At 39.3% G+C, this 18,763-nt stretch overlaps 2 protein-coding genes across 2 annotated transcripts in view; one reads left to right on the top strand and one right to left on the bottom strand.

Moving 5' to 3' along the window:
* Nucleotides 1-525: 525 nt before the first annotated feature.
* Nucleotides 526-18,067, top strand: Ctbs (chitobiase). Its single transcript, XM_055614422.1, has 7 exons — nucleotides 526-673; nucleotides 3,844-3,982; nucleotides 5,357-5,565; nucleotides 11,573-11,744; nucleotides 12,920-13,017; nucleotides 13,503-13,664; nucleotides 16,911-18,067. Exons 1-7 carry the CDS (start codon nucleotides 545-547, stop codon nucleotides 17,100-17,102), a joined length of 1,101 nt encoding a protein of 366 aa, XP_055470397.1. The 5' UTR covers nucleotides 526-544; the 3' UTR covers nucleotides 17,103-18,067.
* Spata1 (spermatogenesis associated 1) overlaps nucleotides 11,637-18,763 on the bottom strand; it is a 39,352-nt gene continuing 32,225 nt past the window's right edge. The window contains exons 14-15 of the mRNA XM_055614421.1: nucleotides 16,233-16,303; nucleotides 11,637-11,724 (exon numbers count right to left, since the gene is read on the bottom strand). Coding sequence (XP_055470396.1) covers nucleotides 16,281-16,303 — 23 coding nt within the window. The 3' untranslated portion in view covers nucleotides 11,637-11,724; nucleotides 16,233-16,280. The remainder of the gene's footprint in view (nucleotides 11,725-16,232; nucleotides 16,304-18,763) is intronic.

Here is an 18,763-nt window from a genome sequence, read left to right as displayed (position 1 = left end):
GGAAAAGAATGCCTAGAAGGGTGTCAAACAGATCGAATCCGAGTTTTAAGGAGAAAACAGGTGCTCTCGGCGTCTCACAGTAGACTGTTTACCACAGGCCAATCATTGGGCCGAACCTCAGGCAGGGTCCACCGGAGGGGAGCAATACTACGCAAGTGTTCTAAGACAGTTTTAAGAGGAATGAGCAGAAAACTTTCACAACCATGGCATGGTATGGAACCAGAATGATGGAGAGGAGAAACATGGTAGAGCCCTGGCCCGTCCACGCACTGGAGTGGAGGGAGCTTGGGGTGGGGGGGGATATGCGGCGTCTTACTTTTAGTTAAGCAGCGCTCCCAGCGGTGAGCACTAGGCTCCCACCCACTCGGCAGCAAGCCCCGCCTCTCCAACGTCCAGCACAGGCCCCGCCCCTAAGGCCCACCTATCCGGCAGCAGGGCCCAATCTCGCAGTTGTTTTGCGGCAAGCCCCGCCCCTCCAACCACGGGCCCCGCCCCCAGGGCCCGCCCCTCAGGAGCTGTCTTCCCTGCAGCCTCCAGCCCCGGCATGGCGCTAAGCTATGTCCCCGGACTCACTCTGCTGTTGCTGCCGCTGCTGGCACGGCTCTCGGCCGGGGACTGCCCGTGCTCAGAGGCTGCGCTCTGCCGACCGATCCGCTATCGCCGCGACTTCGAGGTCAGCACCCACTTTGCTATCTGGTACTCAAGGCTGTACGAGAAGTTGTGGCGCTCAGAGCACCCCGAGCCTTCCTCTTTTCATCTTTCCTTCCCTGTAGACGGGAACCCTGGGCGCAGAGGTTGGGCAACTTCCCTCAGCCTGAGAGCGCCTGCTTGAGCGCGCTAATGCCTCCCCGCACCCCCAAGGCCAGCCCCTCTCCCTACCCGCTCAGCCTCCCGCGCAGGGTGTCGGAGAACCTGTTCTCCGTTTCCAAGGCAATGCATGTTTAGTAAGAGAGAGCCTCAGCCTCCGGTAGTACATCGGAAGGCAGAAGGTCCTGCTGACCTTTGCACTTGATACGGATTAGTTCCTTAGTTTATGGACGCTCACCCACCCAGGAAGGTGGCAAAAACAAATGTTCGAGTATTTTCCTTTAACCCAACATAAGAGTTTATAAAGGACTGTGGACTTCACACTCTTTCTTGAAGCAATGGTAAAACCATATAACTGGAGTTGATGACAGTAAGCTGGACCTGGAAGAAGTCGGAAAGGTCATAGGGTGGAGTGCTTAAAAAAAATAGTACAAGAAGAAACAATTTTTGGCCCTTAATCTTGGGTTTTGAGACATATTTAAATGCTTGTGTTTGCACACATTGTTCAGAAAAAAAAATAGTGAAAGTATCTTTGTAGACTCTGCTTTCTGTGGAAAAGTAGCATTTTTTTTTTTTTTTTTAAAAGGACCATCTTTGAGCTGTGGTCATTGGCAGCACTCAAATCATAAAAAGCTCAGACGTTAAATTATGGGCAAGGGGCTGGAGAGATGGCTCAGCGGTTAAGAGCAAGGTCTGCTCTTCCAGATGTCCTGAGTTCAATTCCCAGCAACCACGTGATGGCTTACAACCACCTATTCTGGGATCAGATGCCCTCTTTTGGCATACAAGTGTACAAGCAGATAGAGCACTCATCTACATAAAATAAATCTTTTTTTAAAAATCTGGGAAAGATGTAATTAGCTAGCTGAAAATGGATAGCTGTTTAGCTTTTGTATATGATCTGGTGGGACTTACCTACTGTGGTGTGAAGAGGAGTGGCCCCATGCACTCATGTAATGTTGTCCTGTAGGGAGTGGCACTATTAGGTGTGGCCTTGTTGGAGGAAGTGTGTCACTGTGGGGGCAGGCCTTAAGGTCTCATAAAGCTCAAGCCAGGCCTGATGTTATGTTGCAGAACTCTCAGCTTTTTCTTTAGCACTATGTCTGCCTGCATGCCACCATGCTTTGCTCCATAAGGATAATGGACTAAACCTCTGAACTGTAGTCAGCCTCAATTAAATGTTTTCCTTTGCAAGATTTGCTGTGGTCATGGTGTCTCTTCAGAGCAATAGAAACCCTAACTAAGAAACCTAGTTAGAGATTAGTTAGTTGGCTGGTTCTGATTCGGTAAGTAGGAATTCCAGGCACTCAGCTGTTTCAGCCTAAAGCCCTTCCCCACAGTTAAGTGGTTTTGTAATAGTCTGATTTATTGTGGCACCCAATACTTAGTGGATGACATAGTATTGTGAGAATTTTGAATTACACACACACACACACACACACAAATTATCCTCATTCTTATATTTGTAGTAAATGAGGCCTTTGCCAGCTTTTTATTTCCTGAAAGGGAAGACTAGATTATATGACTCTCCCTCCCCATTGCATGTATTTTTGTGTGGGGGAAATACTGGGGACTGAACTGTGCTTTGAGGACGAACCTCATTTGTATTGGGTGGTTCTATGTCAACTTGACACAAGCTAAGAGTCATCAGAGGGGAGGGATCCTCAATTCAGAAAATGCCATGAGATCCTGCTATAGGCAAGCCTGTAGGGCGTTTTCTCAGTTAGTGATCATCGAGGAAGGGCCCAGGCCATTATGGACGGTGCCATCCCTGGGCAGGTGTTCCTGGGTTCTATTAAAAAAAAAAAAGAGAGAGAGAGAGTGAGTGAGTGAGCAAGCCAGCAAGGAGCCCTCTTCCATGGCCTCTGCATCAGTTCCTGCTTCCAGGAGCCTGTCCTGACCTGTCCTGACCAGTTCCTGCCCTCATCCCCTTTGAAGATGAACTGAGATGTGGAAACCTAAGCTGAATAAATCCTTTCCTCCCCAACTTGCTTTGGTCCTGGGGTTTCATCCCAGTAATTGTTAACCTAAGATACCATTCTCCACAGTGCCAGACCTAACACCCCTTTCCTTTGTATATTCAAGACTGAGGGTGATTGCTATTATACCAAAGGACTTAGTTTTTGTTATTTTTGTTTTTTAATAAATTGAGTCCTAAATATGAGACTAAAAACATTGGGCCTTGGGCCATTCAGTTCACATTCTGTGTGTAGTTACTTTATTGGATAATTGCTTGGCAGAAAAAAATTAACTATGCATATTCTGAAAGGTAAAAAGGTGGGTAAGAAAATTAAATGCCAGTCTTTTAGTCTGAAGGGAATTTTCTAGAATGCATTCCTTTTCCTTTTTAAAAACTTAACATTAGGTGGGGATTAATGCAGGCAAAAGAACACATAAGCACATGTACAACAGATGGTTTTTCTTATTTCAAGTCTGTCACAGTTATGTGTGTGTGTGATGGACAAATGTGTAAAACTGTAATAGCTAGTAAAAGTAGAAAACCTGAAGTGAAGCTCCATGGCTTCAAAATGGTCGTTCAGTCTATTCAGAAGTTCAGTGAGATGCTGTTTGTGTTTGAGTGGCTGCCTTAATCTCAATGAGTGACAGTTTTACATGAGTCCATTACAGTGGCGATTTTACATGAGTCTGTTACAGTAAGGTGTTTTATTAAATAAAAATGCTTTTGCTCTATTTCCCTCAGGATACTAACTTTGGAACAGGGCTGACTTACTGATATAGCCTTTCATGATTTATCCCGGATTAACCATTCTCTGGTTCTTTTTGGCGTTCTCTAAATTCTTGGCATCTGCCATACTAAATGTTTATGGTGACTGTGTTCTTTCTGTCTTCAGGCCTCAACACTAGCCAGTACTAATTCCAGGCAGCGGTTATATTGATAACCTGATGGCTTCGTCCTGCACTCTCAGTGCCCAGTGCCTGCTGCAGTGTCTGACATATGGAGGTGGTTCACATATCTGGATGTCAGTGTGATAATCTCAGTTTAAGTGCTGGTACCTACCCCTGTTTTCCTGGCAGGTCTTTGTATTTGATGTTGGACAGAAAACCTGGAGATCTTTTGACTGGTCACAGATTACAACTGTGGCAGTTTTTGGAAAATATGACTCAGAACTTATGTGCTATGCTCATTCCAAAGGAGCCAGAGTAGTGCTGAAAGGTATGTTTTTAGCAAACACATGTGTCTAGCCAATGGGAACACATATGTGCATTGTTTACTATAGTCTTTTTATGCCTCTTTTTTCAAAACCTAGTTGTAGATCCTGCTACATCTATTCCACAAATACAGATTTCTTTAAAATTTCTTTTTAATTTATATATTTATTACAATTTATTCACTTTGTATCCCCACTGCAGCCCCCTCCCTTGTCTCCTCCCAGTCCCACCCATCCTCCCTCTTCTCCCTCTATGCCCTTTCCCTACTGATAGGGGAGGTCCTCCTGCCCTTCTGACCCTGACTTATCAGGTCTCATCTAGGCTGGCTGCATCATCTTCCTCTGTGGCCTGGCAAGGCTGCACCCTCAGGTGGGGGCGGTGATCAAAGAGCCTGTCACTGACTTCATGTCAGAGACAATTCCTGTACCCCTTACTGGCCCACTTGGAAACTGAGCGGCCAATGGGCTTCCTTTGAACAGGGGATCTAGGTCCTTTCCATACATGGTCCTTAGTTGGAGTATTGTTCTCTGCAGGGGACCCCTGGACTCAGGTATGTTGGCTCTGTTTTTCTCCTTGTGGAGTTCCTGTCCCCTCCAGGTCTTTCTATCTCCCTCTTCTTCCATAAGGATTCTGACACTCTGCCCAAAGTTTGGCTATGAGTCTCAGTATCCTCTTCGATACCCTGGTGGGTAGTCTTTCTGAGGTCCTCTGTGGAGGGCTCATGTCCTGTTCCTTGTCTTCTCCTACTTCCGATTTCTATTCTGTTTGCCCTTCTGAATGAGGATTAAGCATCTTCCCTAGGGTCCTCCTTGTTGTTTAGCTTCTTTAGGGCTTTAGTATGTTTATCCTATATTATATGGCTAATATCCACTTATAAATGAGTATGTATCATTTGTGTCTTTCTGCTTCTGGGTTACCTTACTCAGGATGATCTTTTCTAGTTCCCACCATTTGCCTGCAGATTTCATGATTTCCTTGTTTTTAATTGCTGAGTAGTAATCCATGGTGTAAATATACCATATTTCTGTATTGTTAGTTTCTGTATCCAAGCTAATTGTAGATACTGCTACATCTATTCCACAAATATAGATTAAAAAAATTAAATAAAAGCATTTCTTGTTTTTGAGCAAATGTGATTGCCTACTTATAGCATGCTGAACTGAGGATGATTTTACACATAATGACCATTTTGAAGATTAGTAAGCAGTGGCTGTTATTTGGCATGCTATTTCTCAAGTTGGACAGCAAATTAGAGGCTTAATATTCCAAAATTTATAATGTGTTTCAAAGATATTTTGATCTCTTTGGGAGTGGCTTTGTGAAGTAAATGACTTTTAATTATGAAAACCATCTATATAGATATGTGTTTCTTCCAAAGGTGATGTCTCCCTGAAGGATATCATTGATCCTGCCTTCAGAGCATCATGGATAGCTCAAAAAGTTGATTTGGCCAAAACACAACATATGGATGGAATTAATATAGACATAGAACAAGAAGTTAATTGTTCATCACCTGAATACGAAGCATTGACAGCTTTGGTCAAAGAAACCACAGAGTATTTCCATCGTGAGATTGAGGGCTCACAGGTAAGTATTCATTCTTTGTTGTTAGTTTTTAATCAAAACATATTCACAAAAAAAAAATGTGACTAATGAAATCTTTATTTCAATGCTGAAAGAGTGTCTACACATATTTCCCAGAACACCTTTTCTGTTGTGTTACTATTATTTAAGGTCCTAAGTTTCTGTTGATGTCAATATTGGGATTGTTCCATCTATCTGCCCACCTGTCTGCAGCAATACAGGCTGTGTGTGGGGCAGCAAGAAGCAAGGGGGCCCGACCTGGCTCTTACTAGTATATAGGCAGAAAAAGCAGGCACTAAGGAGGGGAGGTGCTGCAGAAATGTCTCACTCTCTGTAGTCTCTGTTATTGGCAAAGAACTCAGGGCCCATGAAAGGTCAAAGGAATAATTCTATAGAACCAGCTGAACTGTGGCAGTAGGCCAGGAGAATAATTAGAGCAGATCTCAGCACAAGGAATCCTGCAGACAATGTATAAGTAGCAGGGAGCAATGTGCCTTTGGATCAGGACTGTTAAACTGCCTGCACATTCAGAAAACAGGTCGCTGGGCATGATGGCAGCACTCTGAAGGCAGAGGCTGGCGTCTGTGAGTTTGAGGCCAGCCTGGTCTATAGAGTCAGTTCCAGGACAGCCAGGACTACACAGAGAACCCTGTCTCAGAAAAAAAAAAAAAAAAAAAAAAGAAAGAAAGAAAACTCAGGGTCATAAAAAATAAAAACCTAAAGCCCTGTGCACACACACATATATCCATACTAGAGAGTCACTTCTAGAAATATGCACAAGGCCCTTGGGATACGCTCCAGCACTGAAAAGAAAATTACTGAACACATTAATTATCCCTGTTTTTAAACATTTAAAATCCTGCCAGCTGTGATGATACATGTCTCTAATTTTAGTGCTTTAGGTAGAGGCAGGGAGACTGGGAGTTCGAGGCTAGCCTGGGCTACATAGTGAGATGCTGGCTCAATAAAGCCAAAATATTTAAGTAGACTCACACATATTGTTCTTGGTATCCATGGAAGATTGTTTCCAGTAGATATCAAAATCTATCGATGCTGAAGTCATGAAATGGCAAAGTATTCAATATAACCTATACAACACTGCCCATATACTTTAAATCATCTTTACATTATTGATATACCTAGTACAATATGTTATATACAAAGCTATTACATTGATTGTTGATTTAAAAAATATATCCACACATGTTCAGTACAGAAAATTAGCAAACTTTTTTTTTGTATTTTGTAGAATTTATGAATACAGAAACCACCCTTATATAAAATATGTATAATGAATATATTCTGAGTATCTATTATATATACATGTAATATTCATCCAAGGTAGAGCATCTTACTGTAAGCCAATGATTCTGGAACTTGACCTAGGATTACATGGAAAAGCTATTTAAAATTTCCTAACATTAATTCATTGAGGGTGGGATAGAGCTTGGGAAACTCCATTTTTATTGTGTGGATCAGGTGATTCTCGTAGGGCTGGTTGCAGTAGATAGTATGTATTTTTTCAGAGGTCGTTTTCTAATCATCGCTTTACCTCCCAAATAAATGACACAGGGACTTATATTTATTAACAAGCTTTAAGCTCGATAACTGGGCAGATATCCATTTATACTAATCCTTTAAGCTAGTCTGGCTACATCCCAGCCACACGCCCCAAGTTACTTGCCCTATTGGTCCTACCTGGGCTTGTTTCTCTCCATCAGGCCAATTCCTCATGGTGACGTCCTTTCTTATCTTCCTCCTTCTCCTCTGCCTCTTGGTCCCTATTTGAGACCCCAAGCCAGGGAATGTAAGTTTTGCCTATCTCTCTTCTGCCCGGCTACAGGCTGTCAGAATCTTTATTAACCAGTCAGATAATTGGGGAGCAAAGTTTACACAACATTGATCAGAGTATGTGACAGTGCACTTGTCTGGACTATAACCAGATCTTGGGGCCCAGAGTTCAGCATTTGTATACACTGAGCACCATACCAACACCCAATTGCTGATTGGTTCATTAAATGGTCTATACAATCAGGCAATCAGCTGGTTGTCACGAATTTGAGACACACTGGTAAAATTATAACACAAGGATGATCCTGTCTAGTGGTAAGAAAATTTATGGTCTAGAATGGGATGGTGGCATAATCCTTACACTCAGATTATATATTTATGATTATAATGGGGGTATCATCTAACCTGCTATCAAAAATAATATGACACAGATGCCTGTTAGATTTACAGTTGCCTTATTCACCTTGGGCTAGGCAGATAATGAGAGAACCAGGCCTGATTCCCCTCCCCCAAAAGTCACCAGTCCTAGGAACTAGGCTATAGAAAATTCCCTAACCAGGGAATAGCCTGGAGGTAATTACAAGAATGGGAAGGTATCTTATCTCAGGGTGGAGCATCTGTGCTGGGTAGCCCACCGACCTTATAGTAGAACATTCAAGGCACAGAAATACCTAACATTCCTGAAGTCTACAGATAGCTCACTCAATATTAGCCACATCACTTTGTAACAAGCTTGCCTGTGCTGAGTGTCACCCAATTGTGTGACTGCTAAGCTGGAATTTCCCAAGCCTTGCTATAACCCTAAAAACTTCTCTCTCCCTGAGCTCAGGGTTCTACACTTGAAAAGTTTGAGCTTGTAACAAAAACCTTACTGCATTTGCATCAAAATTGGGTCCTTGGTGGTCTTTGGGGCCCACAAGACTTGGGCATAATAATATTTTCCTTATACTGTCTCAATATCCTCACCATCCATTTCCCAGTACCCATCCATTGGCATCCATCTTAATCCTCCTCATCTGGTCTGCCTTTGAGAGACCAAAAAGTTAAAAATCAGCAGTTATTATTAAAGTTTAAGGCCTGAACTAAGGCTAGCTGGGTGAACAAGTCCAGTAATGCCCTAAGGGGAAGAACTGCCTTACTGCATTCTTTCCCCACCCACTAGAGGTACAGTTGCTAGGAAACTGGCCAATCCCCCTAGGGAGGGACACCAGATCATTAATGGTTTGGGGACCTTCCTATAGGCAATCAATTCAAAATGTAGCGTTTTGATCAATAGATGCTTGCCAGGCAGGAATCGCCCCTGCCTTGGGCATGCTGGGATGGACCGGACTCTTTAAATCACCCAACTAACCTGAGCACAGGCGCTCAGCTCTCACGGCTTTGGCGGTGGAGGGTGTGGGCCCAAGCTGCAGCTTGTAATGATTTATAATAAAAAGAACCTCATGTATTTACAGCGGAGTCTGTTTATTCCTGGTCTTTTGGGGTTCGTGAACTGGGCAGAACACCTTCAATACATAATCCCATGGTACTTGTTTTTATTCTTCATCTGGGCCTTTCCATGCCATTATGGGAGTCCCTTCTCCTCAGCTACATGGTTTTTTCCTCCACACTAACCTATCATCCTCCTCCTTCCCATCCATCTGCCTAGCCACGCCTACCCCATTCTGCCAGGCTCAGGTATAGGCCATTTAATGAACCAATCAGGCATGTTTTAGGCAGGTTTACACAACAAGGATGGGTGTCTGGGGGCCCAGTAACCAGATCTTGAGCGCCAGTAATTAGCATTAGACCAACCTCCAACAGAAATGTTTATCAGTTTCCAGTGGAATTCAGGTTTTCAGCGTAGATCAGCAAAAGCAAATGCTTGGCATTCAGAGTAGCATATGCCTCTAAAATTTTGGTCTCAGAAAAATTACCTTCATTCTCTGTTAGTAGAGGGTTAGAATTGGCATGAGGACAACAATCTGTTTGCCAGTCCTAATTAACCTACAATGAAAGGACAAGGTCAAAAGGACTAGCTAAACCAAATTCTAATTTTTTTGTTTGTTTTTGAGGGGTCAGATTTATATTAGGTGAATATATTACATGAAATTCATATTTATGGGGGAAAAGGTACAAAGACCAGATTGTGAAAGATTCAGAATATCAGGCTGGGAAAATGCATTTTATTCAGTATATAACAGGTGACAGTAGAAAATCATCCTGTAGCGATCAGTAAACTTAGAGGAGAAATGAAGTACCACTAGTAAGTGGTAGTTATCTAGAAGTAGATAGTTAGAGCTTAGATTGGGATAATGGCATCACTCTTGTCCTCAGGAAATGTTTGATAAATAATTGTTGAATTAATTTTTTTTAATTTATGTTAGCTTAGTCTGTGTATAAATATGTGTGTGCAGGCAGGCAGGTGGGTGCGTGTGTGTGTGTGTGTGTGTGTGTGTGTGTGTGTGTGTGTGTACAATGCTGTGGAGTCAGCTCTCTCCTCCTGTCAGTTCCAGAGAACAAACTCAAGTCTCTAGGCTTGGTGGCAAGTGCCTTTACCCTAAGCTATCTTGGTGGCCCTGATTTATACAGGGCTAATCTTGAAATAATATGTGAAAACTTCATAAAAAAAAAAAAAAAAAAAAAAAGAAGAAACAGAACAAGTGATAGACCACTCAAAAAGGAGTCATTCTTGACATGTCTTAAAACTTCACAAGCTGGAGCTGCGTGTGGTGGCATACGCCTTTAATCCCAGCACTGGGGAGGCACAGAGGCAGGAGGCTTGCTGTGAGTTTAAGGCCAGCCTGGTCTACAAAGTGAGTCCAAGACAGCCAGACTACACAGAGAAACCCTGTCTCAGAAAAAAAAAAAAAAAAAAAAAAAAAAAAAAAAAAGCTTAGGCTGGTCTCAGAAAACAAACTAGAGAGCCTGGAGTAGAAACAGTGCTGTAGAACTGCGGCCACAGATGTAAAGAGCTGGCCACAAGAGCTAACACCGAAACCCAAGGCTTTGGCTTTCTTCTCTCTAACCACTGCCCTCTCTGAAGCTGGCGAGAAACTGTGAGGGGCCATTCAAGTGAAAATACTCTTAGTTCAGGATATATAAATAGTAACAGAGCAGATTGGAGTGCTAACTGCTTAGAGCTGTGGTTCTCAACCTGTAAGCTGCAACCCATTGGCAAAGCTCCACTCCAAAATATTTACATTACAATTCATAACAGTAGCAAAATTACAGTTATAAAGTAGCAGCAAAAATAATTGTATTGTTGGGCCCACCACAACATTGTCACAGCATTTTGAAGGTTGAGAACCTCTGGCGTATATGTACTTACTCACTTTACTACTGTAATACAGCTCCCATTTGATAAGAAGAGACAGTGATAAAATGGGTCCAATATGTAAACCTTTGCTTCATAGCCATTTGTTGTAAAACTGTTAATTCTCAATGAAGCATAGGGAAAACTTTGAAAAAGTCTGAAAGTCTGATAAGATAAATTAGACACAATATAAAGATTTTACATAAAGACTCATTTTATAGTAACTGGTGTTTACTGGGTGCCTAATTAAGGGAAACACTTGAGGGAATGTTAGAATGTTTCTACACATTAAAATAAAATTTATTAAGAGTTAAGGGAAAAAACACATTTTAAGAGACTCATTCTTGTTGATCACTATTCAAAGTAAAGCATAACTCATCACCTGTTTCATTTGGTTATTTCCAGAAACTAAGATCATTTAAGTGATGCATTAAGCATTTGAGTTGATGAGTAAAGCCTCCGACTGTGTGTCATCTTGGGCCACCCTACTGTGTATATATTTTTCAATCAGGGATTAACCATCAGGCAGAACCAACAGGTGATCTACGTAGCCTTCACAGGACTTTAAAGTCTCTGTATTTGATTTCTTTTCATGTGGCTTCATTTTCCACTTATCCAGGGGCCCCACATTGGGTGTTATTATTGAACTTGCTTCTTTCAATAAGGGAGTTCCTAGCCCAGCCTTTGGATTTGAAATTCTTTTTCTTTACAGTGTTCTCTCTTGGTGCTTGTGTATCCAGATCCAGATGCAGGCCAGTCCAATGTAGTAACAAAATGTATTTATTAGACCTTGTCTACACGTGTCAGCTCCCATATGCATACATTACAAGCACTTCCTTATTCTTGAGTAGAACAAGGCAAGAAAAATAAAAATCTGATATACTTTGTCACATTATATAAAATAATATGTAGTTTTTTTCACAGGTAACCTTTGATGTAGCTTGGTCACCAAAGAATATAGACAACAGGTGCTATAATTACACTGGGCTTGCGGATGCCTGTGACTTTCTCTTTGTGATGTCTTACGATGAGCAGAGTCAGATCTGGTCAGAATGTACTGCAGCAGCCAATGCTCCCTACAATCAGACGTTAACTGGTAAGACTCGAAGAAATGATCACTTAATTAGTGATATTTATTCCCAAACCTCAGATACCAAGGTACCTTTTAGCATGTTTAAATCATTTATACACTTTCTATATAAAAGCATGCTTTATAAATATAATAAAATATATTCTAAATAATAAAATATAATAAAATTCAAAGAATAAAAGTAAATTGGAGAACTTTCGTATTTTAAAAAATTGGAAAATTTTGTTTACTTATCATAGTTTTATGGGACAGCTATATTATCATTGCTCCTACATTATAGATGAGATGGAACTCAAATCAGAAATGGGTGCTTTTACTCTTGTCGTATGCCAAGATATTTTTGTTTAATATTATGGAAGTTAATGCGGAAATTCACAGCGAGTCAGAGTACAAACAATAACCATATATGGACTCAACCATATATACTCAACCACAAATGGGAACTCATGGGTACTCTGTATCACACACACACACAGGTCAGGAACACTTGTGTGCACAGAAAGTCTAAGAAGTAGAGTTGAGGAGCCCATAACAAAAGTGTCTTCCAGTTATGATGTGGTGATGCAGTTGCACGTTCCCAGCAGCTCTGGCTGCGGACATAAGACCTGCACAAGACCCAGCCAGTCAACACTCTCAGGAGCAGCTGGAGAGCTCGTTCATGGTCTGTGTGTACTAAACTACAGGTTACCACAGCAGAAGAGCGAGGACATTTCTTATCTCCAGCAGCCATTAGGAAACATACAGAATACGTTTAAACATGGAACACTTGAGTTTCTTTAAGAAATTCTGAGTGTCACTGTCATAAAGTTTAAGATTTGTAGAATCTTTTTGAAGCTTTGGAATCTCAAATATCAAGTATATGTTAGCAGTTAACACATAAAATTAGTATGATTTCTTGAAAATTTCACTTCTCCTATTATATTTTGTGTATTTTGTCTCCATATCATCTGCATTGGAAATTGTCTCTTATTTAAAAAGAAACAGCTTAGAAAGCAAGACATAGAACTTCCAGTTCTTAAGGGATAACTTTTATGACATCATAGAAGAAAACCCACCTTACATCTGCACATATACCTGTTTTTATAAATTTAAAGTTTAGTGTGGTTGCCCAGCTTGTATATACTTATTAACAGATACATAAATGAAAGAGTTATATGTTTTTTCTATTTCCATGTGACCAGGATACAGTGACTACATCAAGATGGGCATTAGCCCTAAGAAACTCGTAATGGGTGTTCCCTGGTATGGCTATGATTACCTCTGCCTCAATCTCTCAGAGGTAAGAACAACTTATTTGTTATGTGATATTACTCCATTATATATTTTGTTCTGCTCTGAATAGATGAAACTTTATTTAATAAGTTTTGAAATACATTTTAAGGCTAAACTTTTTTTAAGTTTTATTTATTATTTATACAGCAGTGGACCTGCACGTGTGCCTTCTTACCATTAGAGGGCACCAGATCTCACTATAGAGCCACCATGTAGTTGCTGGGAATTGAACTCAGGCTCTTTAGAAGAACAGCCAGCCAGTGCTCCTAACCTCTGAGCCATCTCTCCAGCCCTAAACTTTCTTTTTAATTCTTTAAAAATAATGGAAGTTTCTGAATGCTGTATAGTTTACTTTATTATTAAATTTTATGATTTTTTCTGTATAGTCAGGTTCTTCATAGAATATCTTTTATTTCTAACAGTTTTTATTATTTTTCTCATTTGGCTTTTAACATTTGCTTACTAATAAAATGAACATTTTTAAATTTCTAGGATGATGTTTGCACCATTGCAAAGGTCCCTTTTAGGGGGGCTCCTTGTAGCGATGCTGCAGGGCATCAGGTGCCCTACAAAGTAATCATGAAGCAAGTAAATAGTTCTGTTTCTGGAAGTCAATGGAATAAAGACCAGCAAGCTCCTTACTATAACTACAAGGTACAGTTTCACAAATTATGAGCATTTATGTTATTGGTTTTCATAACTCCACATTTTGTGGCTAGATATTTGGCAGTAGCAATATCAATTTTACTGGTTATGTGTATAAACCTCATTGTGTATATAACCAGGACATTTAGTTGCCTGGAGGAACAATTCAAGTTACATTACTAGTGCAGTTACTCTGCTTGGTCAATTTTCTTTTGAAAGTTCTATAAAATATGTGTATTACAAACAGAACTTCCTTAATAGTTTACAATTATGCTAAGGTAATTTGCTTTTGAAAGGCCTTCGGCCAGAGTAGGTTTTATGTTTGAAAATCTCTACTTATTTCAAAATAGCTTAATGATTCTGATGAGACCCAGAGAGGTAGGAATGAAACTGAGATCTGTAGATGAGTCACAATAGATTTTCATATTGAAAAAAAAATGGCATCCAGAAAGTTTATTTTATAAGTAAAACAAATTGTAAGAAGTGTTAAAAGTTAATAACAAAAATATTACATAAGAAAACCTGAAGAACTATGGGTGTGGTTAAAAAAAGAACTATGGGTGTGGTTAAAAAAAAAGTGGCAATAGAGATGTCTATTCCAGAGGCAAAGAATTGTTGTTTCACAATTCACCTTTAGGAAAAGTAAAACCTTTTTTTGTTTGTTTGTTTTAAATCTAAAAAACTTTAAGTATAAATTATCTTTAAAGTTACCTTGAATTACGTTACTTTAAAGGAATATTGAAATATTAGTTATATGTCGTCTTTATATTTTACTGACTGGATCTGATACTTGCTTATAGAAAGTTGACTGCAAGCACATTACTACAGATATATAGTGCTAAGCTGTCTAAACTTCCGAATCAAAGTTATATGCCTAATATATGTGTATGATGTAATATTTTTATATTATATACAATATAAAGTAATATTACTAGACCTCTGTTCTGAGGACTGTTAACATTCTTTATATATAAGCACATACATACATATGCAAATATGCATGTATGTGCTATGACCAAATATATTTAGAAAACACTTGGCCATATCTGTTGGTCTGGAATTTCTATTGTACGGAATTATATTAAAATATTTAAAAAGTGTTGTAATACACAAAGTTATTTATTTAACATGGAGCCTGTTTTATAACCAGGCAGGAGAAGAATATTTTGTCATTATAGTAACCAATTATATATAATTTAGAAATGTATGTAGTGACAGCATATACTGTCACGCACAGGGATTTTTATAATTTTTATTCACTAAGGGAGAAGATGCAGAAACATAATTCATTTTTTTTTAAAAAAATAACATTTTTAATTGACAAAACTGTATCTAATTATGGTATACAACCTGCTTTAACACTGTCTAAACTGTGGGATTGTTAAATCCGTTACCTACCAGGTATCTTACTCCACAGACTTCTTTTATAGTGAGAAGTATATGAAACCATAATCAGTTAAAATCAGCAATTTTTTTTTCAATATCTAATCCCTTTTACCTTGGTCTTTACATTTGGCAGATCTTTTCAACTTATTTCTTTTGACTAAAATAGCATGTCCTTTGAGTGTCTCCATTTTCCCCATCCCCTCTTCTGATATAACTACCATTTTAGTTCCTTTGAAAGATAGATTTGTTTTTAAGTATATTTTCTTTACTTCCTAGACACACTTTAAGATATTTTTATTCACATGTATTAGTTGCATATTTTAATTGAATTCAGTATGGTTTTCAACACAATACACAGTATCCACTGATAAAATTAAGGTTGATAACATTTTTTCTTATATTTCTTTATGTTTAAACTCTTATGTATGAGATAGTCCTTTCATCTTACTGAGTGTGTTTTGGTAAGCACTATCTAGAACACACTATTTGAGGCCAAGTAATTCATGAAACATTTTGGGGAGCCTTGGAGGCCATTTAATGGCACTTTAAACAACAATCTGTTGTTACTGTTAGGGTCTTCAATTTTAGTCACAATGCAATCAAGTTTCTGTTGTGTTTGAAAAGAATCATTCTGTCTTTATTCTCTTCGGCAAGAGCAGCTTCATTTTGGACTCATGTATTCTAGAACCATGTACACTGCAAGCAGGCTTACAGCAGTCAGTGCACCAAGAGTGAGGGCTGAGGTTTGCCTGCGTTGAATGAGCCTACGGGCTGAACCGTACTGCAGCTGGTTTACCATGTTCCTACTGCTCTTTCAAGTGGGCTGTCAAGAAACTCATTCTAAGAGCGCTGCCACAGATAACAACAGTACTGGCGTTCATCCAGGTTGCTTTACGCCGTTTCCTAATGCCTATAGCAACAGTAAATTATTATTTATTATGGTGCTGGATTTTCCTCTTAATACATTTTTCTCCTTCATTTGTTCTTTTCCTTGTATCTTTTCTAATAACCCTTGTGTTTCTTGAGAGACAGTGGTGCAGAGTAGAAGAGAAGGTAAGTATATGACCACAGTCTAATTTACTCTTCTTCGGCAGTTCTGTGCAAAGTCATCTGGGGAGTCACCTCCAACAGCCTTTTAGAATCAATTATTAAGACCTAGGAAGGAGCACTTTCTTCCTCCACTCTTATTACCTGTTCTCCTGGCTGATTTATCACAAACAGTATTCATCTGTTGAACTCCTAGGTTGGCACACTTCCAGAAACTGTAAGGAATAGAAATAATCAAACAAAGAAATAAATGTGCTGGTTTTAATATATAGTAGCAGTTGTTCTTTTTAAACTAGGTTGCATTATCAGAGTTACCCAATGGAATATTAAAACATAAAATAAATATGCATCACAGCACGTGCCTTAGAAGCATTTAATTCAACATGTTTTATGCAGAGTGAAAATATATTAATCTGAACTGTTAGTTTTGTCTTGTGTTTTTCTAGACAGGATCCCACTGGGTAGGTCAGGCTTGCCTTGACCTCATGAGTTCATCACCAGGTGTTCACCAGGTCTTACTAGAGTCTGTACATTTAAAAGCTCCATGCTCTACAATGATAAAGTGTACATCTTAGTTGATAATCATTAGAACAGATCAAATAAAGACTCCTAAGGCAGAGAAGCCTCTAAATAGGTTAGGTTGTGTACTATCCACGCTTGCTGAAATACAAGATAATGAAAGGCCATGTGTATAACCATGAACTATTAGAGCAGGAAAGTGACTTGCTATCACATTTTTCATTGCATTTTCAAGCCTTGTGTTTCAGTGTTGCACTGTTGCACTGAACAGCCTAACTTTCCCACTTAACTGCTTCTGTATAGGACCCTGCTGGCCATTTTCATCAAGTGTGGTATGACAACCCCCGGAGCATCTCACTGAAGGCAGCGTACGTCCAAGACTATGGCTTGCGGGGCATTGGCATGTGGAATGCCAACTGTCTTGATTACTCAGATGACACTCTAGCCAGAGAGCAAACGAAAGAAATGTGGGGAGCCTTGAAGCCAAAGCTGTGATACCGAGGAGCACTTCTGTCAGACTAGTAGATTTCCAGGACTGAACTGTATAAGTAGATCTAACTTTTTGAAGAGATAAAAATGTATATATTTTTGTCATGTTTTGCCATAACTCACTTAATGGTATACTCAATACACAGATAAGAAATAAAAAAATTCTTCATTTGCACTTGAAAAATACATACATTTCTTAAATATCCAGGAATAAAAAAAGCAAGAAACAAGTCAACTTACTCTATTAAATATTCCTCAATGTTTCAAGACTATAATTTAATTATAAAAATCGCTTTCAAAATTTCATGCTGGATTTTCCTTCCTGGTATTAACATATTCTGTAAAAATGAATACAGGTGTAAAATTGTGTGTACCTAGTGGCTCGGTGTGGATAGTAGGGTTGCTGTGATTCCCCGTAAGAAGAATATGCTGCTGCTCTTCACTCTTTACTCTCCACACTTATTCCCGGTCCTTCACTTTTATCACTCACTCTTGACTACTTTCTTTTTCATTTGCATTTTGCTATTAAGCTACCTAAGAACATTATTCTCTCAACTTGTTCCTTTTTACTAAAAGTAAATTTAATATTGTGAAAATAAAGTTCTAAATGTAAAGCAGTCCTCGTTCTCTTTCTCAAAGCAATCAATAGAGTTACAGGGCTGGCTCATCAGGTGAGACCTGCTGTCTTCTAGAGGTTGGGTCACTCCCAGCATTGGTGGTTGCTCACAACTCCAGCTCCAGGGGATCTGAGGCACTCTTCCGGTACACATAGACAGAGACACACAGATAGACAAACATCCGTGCATGTAAAATATTAAATAAAAAATAAAACAACTCATTACACTGTAATTGTATTACTTCCTGAAAAAATTAGATTAAATGTTTGTATCCTTTGAGCTCCATTTACATAAATTCTATCTTCTTTATGTATGATCCCCTTCCAAACCAAAATAAATGATTTATTGACTATCTGTTATGACAATATTCTGCTTTCTATTTCCATAGTTGCTTATGACAGTAAAATTATTTTCTTCCTTGGTATATATTGAATAACTTTGTATTTCTAAAAATCTTTTTACACTTTTAAAATCAATACAAGTTAGATTATTGGACATTAACACAATTCTATTTCCAGGCAAATACACTGGTATTTACTAAGACATTACATGTTTTGCTAGTCATTAATTTTGCTTTCCTACTGCCCTTTAAACTTAATTTTATTAAAAATAAGCAGTTTTAAAATACAGTACTGCAAAATAGGTAATAGACTCAAAATCTTCAACAAAAACAACCACTTTAGAGATTTATGTTATACTTTGCAATAGCCATATAAGAACTAAAAGTTAAATCTTTTATTTTTTTTTATTTATTACAATTTATTCACTTTGTATCCCAACTGTAGCCCCCTCCCTCGTCCCCTCCCAATTCCTCTCTCACTCCCTCTTCTCCTCCCTTGCCCCTCTCCAAGACCACTGATAGAGGAGGTCCTCCTCCCCTTCCATCTGACCCTAGCCTAAAAGGTCTCATCATGACCGGCTGCATTGTCTTCCTCTGTGGCCTGGTAAGGCTGCTCCTCCCTTGGGGGGGGGGGGTAAAAGTTAAATCTTATTCTTTAAATTTATTCTCAACCTTATAATTTATGTAAAACATTACACCAAGGAACATAG

This window comes from Psammomys obesus, unplaced genomic scaffold, assembly GCF_907164565.1.
Source record: "Psammomys obesus unplaced genomic scaffold, mPsaObe1.curated_primary_1811, whole genome shotgun sequence".
NCBI lineage: Eukaryota > Metazoa > Chordata > Mammalia > Rodentia > Muridae > Psammomys > Psammomys obesus.
Note: the sequence above shows the minus strand (reverse complement) of the source record. Positions and strands in the feature narration are given on the sequence as shown.